Genomic DNA, 19,104 nt, shown 5'->3' with positions numbered 1-19,104 from the left:
CACTGTCCTGGCCACAAAAGCAAAGTTTGTGGAGAATAATAGCCATTTTCTATACTTTTGAGGCATAAGCAATTAGGAAATAACACTTACTACCCAGGAACAAAAATTGTGTTACATAGTGTTACTCTAAAGCCTTATACACAGCAATATTTTAAACTGGTCTGGCTAGAATGTATTTGCCCCAGAAACAATAACCATATGTGGGCCAACACATCTTTCAGCTGAAATCACTACTTTTATGGAATTGTACATTATCCCTATAACATTTACTTACCTCATTTCAGAAAAACCAGCAAGAATGTGACCTTTCAACTCTGCCCATCAATACTATACCTATTCTACATTATACGAGGCATATCAGTACAGTAAACTACAAGACAGAAAACCCAAGCCATTGGTTAGCAGTTCCAGTGTAGAACTAAATTTTGCTGAAAACAGTAAGAAACAGCTAGAGGGGAAAATAAATACATTTTCTGTCAAAACTAACACAATAATGATAAACACAAATTAATACAATAAAGTACAAATAATGTGGTAGGCAGTAAGCAATACATTACTTTTAAATCGATATCAGTTAATGTAAAGTTTAGCATGGCAAAGCCATTAAATTCAATACTGGAGCGGCAAAACATTTACAGTATATAATATTCTAAATATGGAATACCAAATCCAAGAGGAATGAATATTTGACTATAGAAAAACAGTAGACCTAATTTATCCTTAGTAATGAAGCTACTTGTTTCAAATGGAAAATAGCTTTGTCTTGATGTATTATTATTATTATTATTATTATTATTATTATTATTATTATTATATTATTATTATTATTATTATTATTATTTAAAACATTGGGTTTTTGTACCAATTCTTGATACTGTATAATTAATGTTTTAAATGACATGTAAAGCGTTTTGACCTACTGTGGCATGAAAGGTGTTATATAAATACATTGAAATTGAAAATTGAAACCCAGTTTTCACAGAAGCACCAGGTGGGAATACTTGCTTGCTCAAGGTCGCACAGAAATTAGCAGCTAGGCTAAGATTTGAACCCATGGCCCGTCTATCTCTTGTAAAACATTGTGCTGTAAAACACTGTCGCCTGCGTTTTGACATATGTATTGATGAATGTTCAATACTGGGGTTCACATAATTAAGAAACCTACGCGACAAACGAATATGTTTCAATTAAGCACATCAGAAAGTGGCATAACGCACACTGGAATTACCTCCACTAATGTGCAGTTTGATCAATTTCAGGTAGCTGAATAATCGTTTTATATGGTATAAATAAATGAAACAATTTCCGCGAATTCCATTTACAGAGTAATGCTTAAATCCATGTTTATAATAAGGCTTAAATTGCATTATTCAAGCAACAGCCAGTGAAGGGTGCTAGACAGACATTATTTATTTTTATACGTATTTAATTTCAGTGAAGACAACCCAGTAATTTATATCTAGAACACTTAGGTCTAGCAAACATTCAAAACGTGACATAAATGTTTCATCACTTCTATACATTACCGTACCTCTAAAAACTGGCTGTGAATTAACACCTCAATCTCAGAGTCCCACACACGCCAATGAACATCGAGATTATTTTATTTTATGTATTTACTTTTTTAACGATGCATTTATCCCAAGATTCTACAGCTTTTTACCGTCCAGCCTTACTGATAACCTACATGAAGCCTGTTTGAGTGCACTGCAGATGGAGGGAGGAGGTGGCTAAATTTGGGGAGGAGCAATGCTCTCCGCTCCCCCTGGTTCTGGCGTTGCTATCTTTCTGTCTTACTCCTAGGTGATCCATTACCAGGCAACGTGCTGCTGGGTGCTGATGCTGCTACCCTGCATCCGTGCTGTGAGAAACTCCGGAGCATCTAACGACCGTACGCCGTTTTCCTTGGCATTTATTCACCACCGCTTTGATACCAAGACGGAATTGTCTTGCTGTGTCTGATTTGAATAATTTATTGCAAAGCTGGAAGTTCACTTTTATTTTTATTTTTATTTTTTTAATTATTTTTTTGGTTTATCCTACAGGAATGTTAGATTTTAGTTCTAGATTGAGGCAAGATGTGCTATTTATAATGCAGATACTTGATCCTCAAAACTGAACCAGGTTAAACATTTCAAGAATATATAAGCAACGGGTGATTTTAGTATTAATAATCTCTTTGATTTGTTTTCATCATTGCACTGGATTACATTACAGCTGAAATTGTTAAATGAATCAAGACCATTTAAACATCTTTTGCTTTTAGATAGCAATTGTAAGTGGAATCTGGGAGGCTCTTTCTTGCAATTCAAGGCAGCTATTTTCATGCAAAAAAGCACCCAAAAGTGACGCGGTTGCTGCAAAGAAGACAAAACGCCCCTTTCAGAAACATTTTTACCTCTGCCAACTATTCACAGGCAATCGGAAAACTATTGCCTTAAACTCCTTTTTGGCTTCTCCTCTAACAAAAAATTCTGAAAAAGGAAAAGGGCGATGGAAGTTTTTCCAGTGATCTTCATTATGCCAATCTTCTGGACTGTAACTTGGGACTCCGTGGCTGCTGATTCTATTATACATATTGGTAAGTATCGAATCATATGTATTGAAATAATGCACTCTATTCTGATTTAAGCACGCCACTTTATATATATATATATATATATATATATATATATATATATATATATATATATATTATATATGGTTTTGTTCTTTTATCAAAACTGTAAGCTACGTCTCTGTTTTACACACACACACACACACACACACACACACACACACACACACACACACACACACACACACGATATATATATATATATGTGTGTGTGTATATATATATATATATTATATATATATATATATATATATATATATATATATATATATATATATATATATATATGCCCGTGCGCGTGGGTGTGCGTGGGTGCAAGTTTATTTTGTGTCTATTGCTTTATGAACGCAATGTATCAAGTAACGTGTAATAATGGAGTTTGCCGATTTGTCAGAAAACAGGTGGTTGTGATTTCTTAGATCCCATCTAACCAAGAGGATGTTTCTTGAGCTTACTGCTTGAAATTGTTTATTTAAAATGTTGCCTAGGAGATGGTTTGGCTTGATTTTTTTTTATTATTTGTTTGTTTTTCAAGAGTGTATTTTCAGAGTAAAACTGTTGCCGTTTCAATAAATGTAACAGCCATTTGAAATGCATAAATATTCTGTACATGTTATACAAGCATTATTGCATGTGATGTGGTTTTAAAGAAAATTATTACTCCGTCTATGTTTTCGGTTAATGTTATACATGTTGAACAACCATTCTTTATTTTAAAAGACACTTTCTAGATGATTATAAGAACTCAATAATTTGACCATATTGTTACTACGTGTACTTCCACAATGTTTAGCTTCAGCAGCTGTGCAGAATACTGATGTTGAACAAACCCAAGATATTGCCTAATGATAGGCTGATTGTTTGCGGGTTTTGCATAACCTTATTATACGCTCATATTAATAACACAGTCAGGCTTTCTAGTGCAGCAACCTCAATTATTCTTCGGCAATCAAATTGCTTAAAATAGTGTTTTAAATGTAACCAGAATTTGCATAGGAAACTAAATATGCTATATTAATGTGTTTACAAATAATAGCAATATATGGTATGTATTGTGTCATTTGATAAAGAAAACTAGTTAAATACTATTTTAAAAAAAAATACTATACTTTTGAATATTGTATTGGTTATAAAACTATTTACAATTACTATTTTAATTCCCCCATCTATAAGAGCAGTAGAACCAGTGAACTGTATTATTTACTGCATGCACACCGTTTTAGGGTGTAATCACGGAATGACATTCTGGTTAGAGTCATTGCAGATTAGCAGTAAAAACGTCATAAATGACAGACAGATCTTCAGCAAAAACAGGTTAATTGTATACACGTGTACAGTTGACGAGCTGATGAATAGGCACTCCCCCATTTTACCTTTTCTTCAATTTAACTATCAACTCAACACCATTTCACAGATAAATGGCCCACCATCATAACCACTGAAGCATCAGGATTTAAAGATGTCCAATAAAAGGCTTTTTTTGATTGAGATACTTCAACAATGCAAGTACAATGTTAATGCATGGAATTACACTTCAAATGCTCTTGCCCAGTGTAGAAGTGCCCTTTGACCCAATTTAGAGAAGCAATACATTACAATTAAACATTTGTGATTTACATATAGACCCACTTTATGGGCTCTGTGAAAGACAAGACAATATAGCCTGTTTCCTAATAGTAGCGTTGGCTTTCTCCACAGCAAGGCTCCAATACCATTTCTTACCCAAGTCATTTTCATTTGCTGACTTGGATTGGAAACCATTGGTATTACCCCTTTACTTAAAAAAAAAAAAAAAAAAAAAAGTTTTTATAGGAGAACTAAGACAGAATTAGTGATGCAGATTCTTTGTAACAATGATTGCAGGACTGTGCCAAAATCTTGTACACATATAAATGATATAAACAGGAATAGTACAAAGATTTTGAAATATACAACTTGTTCAAATAAAATAGTTTGCTGAAATATTTAACAATGTAGTCATTTTTTGACATTATGTTTGTTTTGATTAGGTTAGGCTATGATATGTTATCTGGAACAGGTCAGACTCATAATGAAAGGAATGTCGTACAGTAAACAAGAATGTCTCATCAACATGGCATGTTTCATTGCTTCCTTGCTGTATAAGTCTCTTGGTTAGGTTTCCAAAATAAAGGTTTATCAAGAATACAAGGATGCTGGATAACTTCATGGTTATTTTATTGTTGATATAATGTAGGTCTCACAAGCTCTATCCTTTCTTAGGGTCCAAATTGAAGAGGACAGATTATTAGTTTCCAAATGTTAGGGTTCCCAAGATAATCCCTATTAACTGCTGTTAAACATAACTTAACCCACACAGTCCATTTCAAAGCATAGGTGGAACATTATTTACATATTTAATGGATACAAAAAAAAAAAAAACATTACACAGGCAAGCAAAATAGATGACCTATATTTGTTTGACTGCCAGTTGAGCCCCAGAATAAGTAAGTATGAATGGCCCACAATTTCTATGCTTCTTTTTGTTCAAGCACATGTCATTTTTAAAGGCTGTACTATAATGAATGCCAAACAACCCTCTTTTCTATATAGCTACAATACTAATATGCCGATTGACTGTTACTTTCTTTGCTGCTCTCTGCACAATATCACTTTTTGATTACAAAAACAAAAAAATAACTTGGATTGCAATTTTAAATAATATGTATTTGGAAATGAAAAGGTAACTCTCACAAATATTAACATTGTGAATGAAACATTGTAATGGCTGTCAGTGTTTTGATGATATTGAACATGTGGTAGACATGTTTATTGAACAGTGAAATGTCTATTTGTATTATATTATCTCTTTTCTTAAGAATTAATTTCAAACAACAGTGCATACAGTGTTAAGAAATTAACTAGACCAGATGAAGGCCTAAGGGTGTCCATCAAAATTATCACTGGGGTTTCACATTCTGTCAATCACTGCAGCCAGTAATGTCCTTAAGAGCTAAAAAATAAACATAAATTCAATTTGTTTTCCTGTTTCCTTAGTAGAGATGATCTTCAATTGGCACTGATCAATTCCGTAATTATAATGTTAATCAGTAGTAAAAGATTAGTGTCAAACATACTTAAATTGAAAGTGGATAATATATATTTCAAGTCAAAATATACATGCCTTGCTAGGTGGGTATATATTCCAGACAATTCCCGCAAGTGATCTTGAGAATTTTCCTTTCACCTAGATCCCCCTTCATAGGCCCCAGAAATTACAACAACCAGAGAGCAGGTATTTTCTAGACTCTAGATCCAATGGTTCATAAAGTAGTATTCGGAGGCTGTAGCATGCTTAATTTCCCCCTGCGACTCTGCAGTGTGAAACTGGGCCTCCACAGTAATAATCTGTCAACTGGCATACCTGATAATATAGAAAAAAACTTAATCTGTTATTGGGCTATGAGTACAGTGTGTTAAACCATGGTTTATATGGGATGTAAAGTCTTGTATGTATAATAGTAACTGATAACATTTAAGCTACTTTCAGAGACACATTCATCATAATTTTTTCCTGTGTACGTTGCCTAACATATACAGTCAAACCCATTTACAACATACCTGGGATATAACATACACACTGATATAAAGAACCAGTATCACAGAACTGAATAAAATCACATTAACTCCTGTTTAAATTTTCCTTTTAGTACATACATTGATAGTGCAGGCCTACTTCTTGCTGTTTGAACTTGCTCGCTATTACTGTAATGTATGCAGTGTTATCATGGCCAGCGTGAAACGATAGTCAGTTTCACTTAAGGACATACATTACTGGAGAAATCTTAAAGGGATGAAAGCAGTCAGAATTCTGTTTTCAAAGAGCTCAAGTTTAAAAAGCAGCAGTCACAGAGGCAGTCATCTTTGTCCACGTTAGAGCAAAAAACTCGGCAACCAAATTCAAAATCGATTTACCCAAACCCTAGCCCAACAGTGTTAGAGCGTCCAGATTTGCTGTTCTTCTTTCTTTTTTTCTCCCTCAAAAATGTTGTTGTTTATTTTCACTGAACACGGGAGCAGAACAGAGGAGCTACCAGAAATAAAGGCCTTTAACTTGTTATGTGATGTAATCTAAGATAATTTAAAAAGTGTTTTGGACACATTAAGTTTTTTGTACTACAGTACATTAGCATATCTGACTGTACCAATGGAATATGACAAGAATAAATCCTCCTGCATTTTAATTGGGGCTTGTCTTTTCTTTATTCTCGTCTCATGTAACTAGGGGGTTCATAGCTACCGAAAAGCATTAGGGGATATCGGAGGATACTGTGTAATCAGACTCGAACACAGTTCACTTCCAGACTACAATTAAACCAGTTTATCTAACCCAGTTATGCCGACAACTGATTTCAAGACTGTATGCCTCCTGAGTAGGTTTCAAACTCAGTTGTTGAACTCAGTTATGAACCATATTTATTGTGGAAGCAAATCAATTTAAGCACTTTTAAAACAGGTTTTGAACCCTTAACTTGGTTCTAAAACGTTAATGTGACCAGGGCCTAAAAGACTTCTTAAAATAGCGTACAGGCAATGATCACTGTACTGTACCTGAACTGACAGTTTGTGTGGTAATGATTATTGACTTGTATATTATTTTTATTATTATTATTATCAGTTTTATTATTTCTATAATTTATTATTACTGTATTGTATTATTTTTTGTATTAATTCGTTTATTTTACTAATTACAGTACAATAATAGTCAGTACATTAATTACATGTTTTTTATAATCAATTTAGCTAACCATCTTTATCCAAGGCAACACAGAATTACTGTATTCAATAATTAAAATACAGAATGTTACACACTGTATAGTAATGTACATTTTACTAGTTGTTTTATATTGTTTCTTCTGTAATAAACCTTTATACTACATACATTGTATATGTACATTAATCAATTAGTACTGTACTAGGTTTTTATTTTTGTACTGATTTGGATGGTATGTGCATGTATCTGGTTATTACATACCTGTTTTTATAGTCCCAAGGCAGTAGGTTGTATCAGAGTTTTACTGTACTTACAGAATACAAATTCTATAAGACAGGTCAACAGAATTATATCATTACCCTGCGATACCTTTTTTTAATTTTTTTGTTTTTTGTTTTACTAAATGTTATTACTAAAAACATTCAGTTGATTTTTAAATACTTTATTATCAGTTATTATGAGACAGCAAATGTTTAGTTGTCAGTTACCAGTACACAATCAATCCATGTTGCTACCAAAAAACAAACAAGCAAGCACATTTTAGTTACAAAATTTGTCGAGAAATTTAGAAGGAAATTAATTTTATTGACCAACTTGAAACTCTTTTATAGAATATCATCTTTGTGTAGCAATCCTTGGTTTTCCATCAGCATAATTGACATAATAACCATTCTTTAAAATAAACAGTACCAGTGAGTATATATAAACAATACCATAGGACTTGTATCACCTCAGGGTTTCACATGGCTATAAACTGTGCAGTTTATGTTCTTGTGACATCTCCGTAACAGACTCCAAGCCATCTATCTCCTATTTATTATTACAGTAGAGTGTCTTTGTTACGACCATCAAAGGGAAATTGTCTTCCTAGAAAGCTATCATAATAGAGATTTAAAAAGTCACATAGAGTGGTCTTCAAATGGATATTGGAGTTTAATATTTTGTTATTTTTTGTGATTGTATATAGAGTTGTCCCTTGTTATACCGCCCCCCTTGCATACCGCCAGCTATTCTCTCTGAATGTCACCAATATAAAACAGTGCTATTTGTACCCGTCACCCCGCTGTCTGCCACCCGCCAACTTCCCAAGCCAAGCAAGCGCAAACATAAGCATTGTAGTTTCCCTCATTGTACACCAGCGAAATAATCATGACCAATTAAAACAACAAGTTATGCAGTTAAGCTTTGACTCACTTTCCTAATTCATTGTTAACTGAACGTTCATGCCAATGTCATCAACACTCCCGCTCCCAAAGCAAAACAGAAAGTACAAAATGGTGAGTCGACGCTACATTTAACACCAGAGCAAAAGAACAAAATCTGCATGCATGCATCTGAAAATAAATTGTTGTTTTTTTTTTACTTTTCGGTTAAAAAAAAGTGTTTGCCCTTTTTTTTTTTTTTTTTTTTTTTTTAACGGCTTAAAAAATAATACTGTTCAGCTTAAATTGCTTTGTGAAATAAATAGATGGCATCGCTCAATAGGGGATAGTATTGAGCAGGGTTACAGTCGTTCCACAGACACTAGTTCCACAAACACAAGTTCAAATGACAGTACAGTAAAAAATAAATAAATAAAAAATATTGTTTTTATGGAATTATTGTTTGGGTGATTTGAAACTAAATGAGTGTTTTATTTATGTTTTTTTGTTTGTTTTTAAGTATAATCTGTTCCTCAAAAGTAACCCTGTGTTTCATATAGATGGGAAAAGATGATAAAATGTTATTAGTAGACCTGCTGTTATGTTAGGAACTAGTACTGTAGATTAAAAAAAAAAGATTAATGCTTTATTAAAATGGCCTGGAGATACTGCAATTGTATAACAAAAAAATTAAAACGTTTGAATTTATTTCACATCACTGTCAGTTCTGCCCAAAATCAAAGGAACACCTTTTCCTCCTGCTCTTTTCACAAGAGAAAATGGCTGAACACAGATTCTGTGAGTTAACAGAAAATAAATTATAAAACATACAACAAAAGAAAGATGCTCTAAACACTAAAATGGTGATTAAAATGTCACTGTCACTGTTTTCTGACTCTGAAATTCAAACAAATTCAACTTGGCGATGTAAACAAACATGATGGGTGGGATATAAACTGGATTATGCAGCACTTGGCAAACCAAAGAGACGGAGAAAAACTTTTCTAACTAGATGGTAACTTCAAAAACATTTTCTGTTATATATGTATTTACTTATGCTGTATCAGCTATATTTAAACAAAATATATAAAGTCGCATTTACTATCCAACCTTGCCTCCCTTATTTTCTTGACTGATTAATATATTAAATATGTAGTGCCGACTCATAGTGGAAAATGAAATGCCCCTCGGGAACACTATTGTTACCTCCAGGGTTCGGACATTATATCCCCCTGTCCCTAAACAGAGTTAACACAGAAACTCGGATATCATTTTTTTGCATGGCAGATTTTGCAGAAATGATATATAGAATTTTGGAAAAGACTATATTAAGCAACATTTTACACATGTCAGAATAAATGACCGCATTGTAATCTCTTTGTTCTTATAAAAAGTTCTGTGACGTATCAACCCATATGGGATTCTTCATAATGCTTCTCCTGAGAGCATGGGAATTGATTGAGCAATTTCATCAGACTCACATTACTTGATTGCTTAGACGTTTCCTAATGATCTGTATGCTAACGGGAGAGTCCGTACACTGTGAACAGAATGGCAATGACATTGTGTTTTATGAGGCTATTCAATAAGTCACTCTGATTTATGTAGCTGGAAACTCTAAAGTCTTGAGGATTAGCCACACTGCCTTCTATTTCCTTCATACATTAAATCCTCCCCCACCATTTGCTCTACGTAACAGAATTTTTTTTTTTTTTATATCTGTAGACAGACTGTGCTTCTAAAATATTAACAGAACGGACTAAACGCAAAAGTCCCGCATTATCCATGTTGTTGAAGATGGAGAAAGATATATGTCACCAATGGTCTGGTCTAATAACACCACACTCACTAGTACATTAGCTTGTTTTGTACTCCAGTGCATGTTAATGGATTGAATTAATACTAAATATCTATGAAATAATGAAAGTTTGTGATGTATATCACAAACTTGTTATATATTCTGCTGCTTACATTCAGAGCAGACAGATATGTGAGTCATGCCTATTTAACCACGTGGAAAAGAACCTGCATATGGACATCCATATAAAAATAGAAACACATTTTGAGAAACTGAGAGAATAGTACTGCTAAACCCAAAATGGAACAAATGGTACAGGTACACGTTTAGACTGTATTCGTCATTAGGAAAGCTTTAACTCAGTCATGTTTGGCTTTTTTTAAACAATAGTCTGGAACAGTAACAAAATCAACATTTATATTACTTTTGTTTTGAGGTATGAAGTATAAGTTTTAATAACAAATCATTGCAATATTTATGGAATTTCTTTTTTATAATTTATACAACATTGATTTAGTTTTGATCATCTTTTTGATTCTGAAAGGCAGAAATGACACTTTCAGTGGTGAGTAAAAGATATTAATTGTGGGATCGGGTAAAAGGCACAGTATTTATTGCTGAAAATCCAAAACATGACCCACCAAGGAATACTGGTCACTTCTTCAGTATGTTTTTAACTGAAATAAGGTAATTGTATTGGGTTCAACACTGTGTCTGATTTAAGACCCTCAACATCCCTACTTGTTTCATATAGTTTTAATTTGATACAATGGCATTGTCATCATGTGGTTTGCCACAAACCAGCTTCTAATAAATCCTGATTTGTATTAGACATTATATTTCTCCTGGTTTAGATCAACAGTTTTGGGGTCCTATTGAAATAAGGCATGACTAATTTATCAACAACAAACATTGGCAATGAAAATGCACTTATATATATATATATATATATATATATATATATATATATATATATATATATATATATATATATATATATATATATATATATATTAAATGAAAGTAATATTAAACTCCATATATCATTTCCCATTTCCAGTTTTCATCTCATTATGACTATTTTCCATTTCACTGTAGAGGGCAGCAATGTAATTCAGAAACACCCACTTTTTTTTAACATGCCACGTCATGCATGTTTTGGGCTTCCTGTAAATAATAAAAGTTATGTTTTTTAAGTAACATTATTGCAAAAATGAAGTGCAATCCTATTTTATTATCACTTACTGTACATTACTGTAAATATCTGGGCAGCTTGAGCCACATAGTATTACTGTGCTGACGTTGTATCTAGGTGTAGTTCATATCAGAGGAGATGGCCTTAAAAGGGTGCTAAATAAGGTTTACAAACCCATGTCTTGTTATTAACATCATCTCATTCTTCTTGATTTTAAAATATTCTGATATTTTACTGACAATTTTATAGAAGTTCCTGTAGTGTAGCAGAGTTTCATGAAGAAACAGTTTAAATATCCAGTATCATAGTTTAATCTCACAGTTTAGTGTTGTACATGCATTCTTTTTAAACTATGAGCAATTTTGCCCCGCTTGAAAGATGTTGTTGTGCTGTGTTTTGCCGTTCTCTTGCATTTCCAAGTCAGACAGACCCACTTCCTACAGCGTGGTCTCAGAAAAGTCTTTGTACATTTTCAATTTAAAAGCTGGAAATAGAATTCATTACTAACATTACTAAAAAATAATGCTGACCTATTTTTAAAAGTAACTGGGACAGTGTGCCTGCTCATCTAAATAGAAGTAACCTGCACTGCCAGTGGAGGAGAATGACACTCAGGTTAGCTACTTCCTCAGTTAATAGGGATCATCTAATTTCTTTGAAGGCTAAATTAAAAAAAAAAAAAAAATTATATAATGTCTAGTGTCAGGGGTGCGTAATTCTATTTTAAAACTTATTGTCCAAGGGAAAAAATGCTAGACACCTATATTTGTCCTTTCTAAAATCCATTTGTCCCCTTCCATTGCACAAAATACACACACACAGAAGTAGAATGCAACTTATATGATTTTGCTTTTATTTAACAGTGATCACAATCAATCAATTGAATTAATAACAATTTGGGCATCATGAAATCAAAGATAAAAAGGAAAAGTAATTGAGTTCAAACACATTTGGAAAAATTGAACCCTTTTAATTTGTGTTCATGACAAAACTAAGTAAAAAAAAAAAAAAAAAAAGATTCTAACTACATCAAGCCTAAAGCACCAAAGAAAGATGTATCTTATGGCCCCTCACATGCTTGGTACCACCAGAAGTAAGCCAATATTCAATAGCTTTGCTGGGGTCGTACTCCTCAAATTCAGACCCCCTATTCTTAAGAAGCATCAAATCTTGCAAAATGACTAATACCGTATTCCTTCAAATTTAAGACACACTTTTTAAACCAATTTTTTTTATCTAAAAATGTCCTGCATCTTAAATTCGAGTACAGTGTAGTGATGAGTGTATTAAAGTCTCCAACAAATGATGTGACTGCCCAAGTGCACAAACAGCAACGTGCCTGACTGGCAGTTGAAGGGTAGTTATCCTGTGGAGCGGACGCTCTCCTCCTCGATGTAAACAAAGCAAGCTTTCGCTCAGCGCCTGCCTGTGTAGCTATGGCCATGGTGCAGCAGATTCAATCTGGCGCTGCTGTGTTCTTAATCAGGCGTAGGCTCCCTGGGCACGCCCCCCAGCCAATCAGGACCTCCTTATCAGCTTAGCTCTGGGCAAGCCTTCCTGTTTACCAAAGCAGCAGCGCAGCTGAACGAGCGACAGGGTCCTCCCTCTCATAAAGTGTCATTAGCTTCCTGAGGGATTCGAAGAGAAGCTTTTACAATGTCAGCGTTTCGTTATTAGGCTCAATTCTAATCAGACCCCCGTATTTTTCTAGCAATACCACAGTTCACAAAAAAGGGAGAAAAATGTCTACGTAATCAGAAATGGTAATGAGATGCAGCGTGTAACTGTAATGCTCTGTGTGACAGCAGGCGGCTGCAAACTGCCTCCATACGTCATTTTCTTATGAGTAGATGCATCTTTGTAAATGTATCTTTATTTGATTTTTTTATTTTAAGTTGAGGGTGGGAAATTTGGGCTGTATCTTAAATTTGAGGGAAATTTAATACAGTAATGAATTTAAATCTATAATGTTTATCATAATATCTGTGGTAAATGTGTTATTTTGCAGACATGGCACAAAGGTAATATAGCCGTGGGGGGTGAGGGTTGGATGTAAGATTGTTGTCGGGACGGTTTTCAAAAATAATTGAAAATATTATTTTGAGAATGCACTTTTATTTCCAATAAACATCTCGCAAAGTAAAAGTATACGTCAAGTATAACCGATAACCACAACTAAACATTGTGCGTTTATGTCACGTTCAGACCACGAAATGCCGGTCACAGTGTGGTGAGTGAAAAGGTGCTACCGCGCAGATGTATTAAACATAAAAAATGTTTCAAACAAACAAAATACTTTTAAATAGAAAAACAAAACAGCACAGAAATTCGTGCTCCTTTTAAATAACTGTGCCTGGACTTGAATGCTAATCATTAAATCTGGCCCCGGCAAAGTCTGTACGTGAAGTAATTTTGACTTGCCCATGCCCACATACCATTCATACATTTTAAATCACTTGTACTACATAAACCACACTATACAAATAAATGAAAACACCCAGGGACGGGGTTACCCCATCACAGTTATAGAAGTGCCTTTTTGCCTGCTGTGAAAATGCCTATATACACACACATATATATAGTAGTGATCTCAGTTTCCACAGGCAGGCGCCTCACACAGGGCGAGGCAATCCACACACAGGTGGAGGGCGGGCGTGAACTCGGGACCTCTTGCACTGAAGCATAGTACCGATACCGCTGTACAAAAGAGCCTGCTCCGTTGCAAGGTTACATCAACTACCAGCTCTGCCTTCCCTTGTGTACGCTACAATATATTAGAAATTTTGTACACTGCAGTTTTTTATAGAATTAATTTCCATTACGTGAGTAGATGTTGAACTTCATCTTCTTCTCATACGCCTCATCTTCCCATGGCACTGTTAACTCTACCAGATGAACAAGTCGTGCTGATCCAGAACACAAGACAGTGTCTGGTCGAAGATTAGTGGTGGCAATCTCAGGTGGAAAAATAAGCCGTTGACCAACATCTGCCAGCATCTTCTGGTCTCTAGCAGCTTCCAGTTGTCCTGAGCGAGGCTTGATTTTAACACCTTTTCCTGTTGGTTGCTCTCCTTTACGAGGAATATTGTCTTTTGTGTGTAATGCTTTGATGGAACTGGTGACAACTTATTGGTCAGGTTACGCTTGTCTTCCAATGCTAAGGACAAACATTGCAGCACCTGGTCATGGCACCAGGTAAACCATCCTTGGCTAAGACCCACCTTACATCCTGTCAAAATGTGCCTTAATGTTGCAGATGATGAACACAAAGGACATGAGGGATCCTCACCCACCCAGAGGTTTAGGTTCTGTGGTGATGGGAGAACATCACATGCTGATCTGATGAGGAAACTGATCCTATTCTGTTCCATTGTCCATAGGTCTTGCCAGCCGATCTTGCATTGTTCCACACCCTCCCATCTCATCCATTCTCCCTGCTTGGCCTGGGAAAAGGCCTTTACACACCTGATCTTCTCCTCCTGCTTTTGCACCTCATTGACTACCAGCTTCCTCCGTTGAGCCGGGGTTGCCTTGTGCCATGTAGGAGGAGCTGAACTAAGACCAAAACCTCCTTTTCCATGCCGAACTTGCCCAATAATATCTCCGATTTGAAGGTCAGCCTTAGCATCTTCCACAGCTTTCTTTGCCGTCCATTTTCTTCCAGTTTTCAACACAGGTTCTGCCTCCCTTACGCATTTGTCACGTGAATCTACTAATGTCATTTCTAGTCTGACTTTGGCGCACTTAAACTCCTTGGTTAGAGCAGAGATTGGTAGCTGCAGTATTTCTTTACCATAAAGTTCCACTCTGCTGAGGCAGCGTGGAACTCCCAACCATTTCCTGACGTATGAACTGATTAAAGCTTCCAGCTCCTCAACTGTTGTCAAGGAAATCTCTTACACAGTCAGTGGCCACAGCAGTCTTAGCAGTAGACCAAACTGAAAGCACCAGAGTTTCAGTTTGCCTGGTAAAGCGCTGCTGTCTATGCTCTTCAACCATTCCACTGCTTGTTGTCTAACTTCTCCCACACGAACTGTGTCCTTTGGATCCCCGTCATACTATCTCCCTAGACTTTTCACTGGCTTCTCGGATACTGTTGGTATTGCCTCACCATTAATGTAGTACCTTTTATCTACTACTTTACCTTTATATATATATATATATATATATATATATATATATATATATATATATATATATATATATATATATATATATATATATATATATATAATATTTTCAATTTTATAAAAAGATTCATTCATCTGAATAAGGACATTTGGCACAAGTGATATTCTATGCTGAAATGACCCCAGTGGAAATGTATAATTTATAATTAGGGCTAGGAGTTTGTGGAATTTGGACGTAAATCAAGGTCAATGCATTTAAAAATCACGGAGAAAATGGCAGAGGGAGAGTAAAGTCACAGGGATAAAAGAAATAAATAAAATAACTGTCTTTAATAAAAGCATATTGCGGCATTGGTGCTCACAGGTTCAGCAAAGAAGGATGAGACAAGCAAATGAAATTTCAATGTGTTGCTTTTTTATTTGCTCTGCAACGATGACTATCAACTAACAGTAGCATTTATAAGCGCTGAACTAAGCAGAGAATAAAGATGCAAACAGGGGAAAGGGTAAGAGATGCAAGTGTAACACACTGGGGGCGAGAAATACACACAAGGATCACACAAAGAGGGTGTGGCACAGACAAGAGACCTGTACATTAAATTAAGTGCAACCGTACAACAATTAAAACACAAGTGGAACAATAATTTCAATTAAAAAGAGGAAACTGTTCAATGTATGTCCTGCAATGAATGCTGGCAGTTAGTATAGTACAACCACAGACACAAATGTTTGTATTCCTGTTCTTGTGGGGACTTCTCATTGACTCTCACTGTATTTTTATTATTATTTCTAACTGCAGTGAGACAAAACTCCACACGGGGAAAGTCGACAACAAACTAATTTTTTTTTGCACTTTTAGTTTTTTTTTTTTTTTTTAAAGGCATATTTAGTTCTTAAAAAGGTGTTTTACAAACATCGTTTTTACAGGCGTTCCTGTCTTTCGGGACATTTTCTCAAATTTGATAGTAATACCTGCCCACACACAAAGACACACTGAATTTATGAACTGTTAACATAACTTTCAAGAAGTATTTAATTGAAGAGCTTAGTTTGATTCAGAATTTTTTTTCTTCTTCAAAAAATTAAAAAAGGACAGCAAGTATGATGTTGGAGCTAATTATTTATTCAAATTAATAAATGATAAATATATTTTTTTCAAAACGTGAAATTGAATGTTAATGAGAAACACTTTCTAATAAAGATTTCTGTTCTGTTTTCAAGTAGCTTAAAATTGCATGTAGATGAATGCAGTTTTCACTATTGTTTGTCTATTTAAATGTTATAAATTGATGGTTCCATGATTTAATATTGAAGTTCAGTAAAATAATGAATGTAGCATAATGCATTTTGTTAACGGTAAAGTCACATTTTATGCAAGGACTGGGAATCACCCAGCCGCTTAAGATTAATCTCTGTTTAAGTGTATAACATTTTCTGAAAAATTGGTTATACAATGAAGCATGCTACACAATAATAATAATGATGATAAAGTAAGACCAGAACTACCTACCAATATATTGCTGAAACTAACATTTTATGAAGTGCTCACTACACAAACGTGTGTATTGAGTTGAGTCCTGTCTAACCAGGGGCGTAGCCAGGATTTTGTTTCGGGGGGGAGGGGTTGAGATTTTTTAGATAGGTAATAATTAGGAGTCTACTTAAAATCAAAGAATTTGCATATTTGTTCCAGGTAGGTTATGGAATAAAATTAGGCTTTCGAGGACCTACATATTAAATAAACCTATTTAGACAATATTTCAGAGCACTATAAAAGCCTGAAAATAGTGATGCTTCCTTACTAAAACAGAGTGCTGTCATTTGTTAAAGGCAAGCATGCAACATCCCCAAGCAGTTGCTGCTAGCTCTATCTGTGGTGTGAAGACTTGCTCATACATTGAGACTGCACGTTCTGCATCCACTGAATCATTTGTAAGTGTAAGGCAACACAGATGTGGAACTGTACACACAGTACAATAGCTACATTTTATTTCTATCCCAATATCAGTTTAATTAGTTTTATATCATTTGATTTAGCAACCTCCTCCAAACCAAACTATAGAGCCATAAGTTTTGTAGTAAAAACACAAAACAAATGTTAAGTTAATTATACAGAATTTTTGATTGGATTTAGGTCAGGGCTCTAACTGGGCCACTCAAGGACATTTACCTTTTTGTTCCTTAGCCACTCCAGTGTAGCTTTGGCTGTGTGCTTTGGGTCATTGTAATGATGAAAAGTGAACTTCCATCCCAGTTTCAGCTTTGTTGCAGAGGGCAGCAGGTTTTCCTCAAGGACTTCTTTGTACTTTGCTCCATTCATGCCCCAGTCCCTGCTGATGAGAAGCATCCCCATAACATGATGTTGCCACCACCATGCTTCACAGTAGGGATGGTGTTCTTTGGGTGATGCGCTGTGTTGGGTTTGCGCCAAATGTAATGCTTTGCATTTAGGCCAGAAAGACAAATAACATACTTGCCAACATTTGTAAACTGTTCAGCGGGACGCTCGTCACCAGGGAGGGGGGGGGGGGCCTCATACACATCATACACATGGGAAATTGGGAGTGTCCTGACCATATAGGGACTGTTGGCATGTATGGAACAAGACAAAATGAGAAGTCCACTGCAAACTTGCAGAAGCAAAAAAAATGTGCAAGACCCAATATATTGCATATGATAAATATTTGCATACTATTTTCTTAATGGTGGAAAAATATGACATATGTAAAAAGATGAACAAGACCGGAAACAGCCTAATGTACCAGATTTGAACAGGCACATGTTTTCAAACCAGAAGTTGTTTAGGCATGCTCGAGCAAGCGCAGTGTGCTGCATACCACTTTTTATCCCCGTAACTCAATAATACTACACCGAGTCAAAAGAAAGAAATTTGCTAAAATGGGTCTAAAATTATAGCTGTGTTTAAAAAGTAAGCAGAGGGTTGTTTGAAGCGAGGTGGCTGTGCAAGATCATACCTGCAATACTGATTTAACTTGGCTACAACAGTCAGGAATACTTTTGGCTGCGCTGACTTGCCAGTTTTTTTTTTTCTGAAAGCTGTTGTATGTTTAATGTTCTGTTCAGCAGCCTCTGTAGTAGCCTTTGTTTGATCTGTGATTCTGAAGGTAAACATTGATCGATTGTATTTTCTCCAAAATCACATTACAATATGTGCAAAACAATTCACCTCCATCTGCATGTAAATTTTGTTAGGGAAATTTCTTGACAAGATCCTCAGCCGAAATATACACTTAACAAAAATATAAACGCAACATTTAAAGTGTTGGTCCCATGTTTCATGAGCTGAAATAAAAGATCCCAGAAATTTTCCATGCGCACAAAAAGCTTATTTCTCTCAAATTTTGTGCACAAATTTGTTTACATCTCTGTTAGTGAGCATTTCTCCTTTGCTAAGATAATCCATCCACCTGACAGGTATGGCATATCGAGAAGCTGATTAAACAGCATGATCATTACACAGGTGCATCTT

General features: G+C 35.1%; 1 protein-coding gene across 1 annotated transcript in view; it reads left to right on the top strand.

Annotated features, from left to right (window-relative positions):
- Positions 1-1,821: 1,821 nt before the first annotated feature.
- LOC121319581 (glutamate receptor ionotropic, delta-2-like) overlaps positions 1,822-19,104 on the top strand; it is a 603,766-nt gene continuing 586,483 nt past the window's right edge. Inside the window, exon 1 of the mRNA XM_041257164.1 lies at positions 1,822-2,581. Coding sequence (XP_041113098.1) covers positions 2,494-2,581 — 88 coding nt within the window. The 5' untranslated portion in view covers positions 1,822-2,493. The remainder of the gene's footprint in view (positions 2,582-19,104) is intronic.

This window comes from Polyodon spathula, chromosome 1 (genome assembly GCF_017654505.1).
Source record: "Polyodon spathula isolate WHYD16114869_AA chromosome 1, ASM1765450v1, whole genome shotgun sequence".
Lineage (NCBI taxonomy): Eukaryota > Metazoa > Chordata > Actinopteri > Acipenseriformes > Polyodontidae > Polyodon > Polyodon spathula.
Note: the sequence above shows the minus strand (reverse complement) of the source record. Positions and strands in the feature narration are given on the sequence as shown.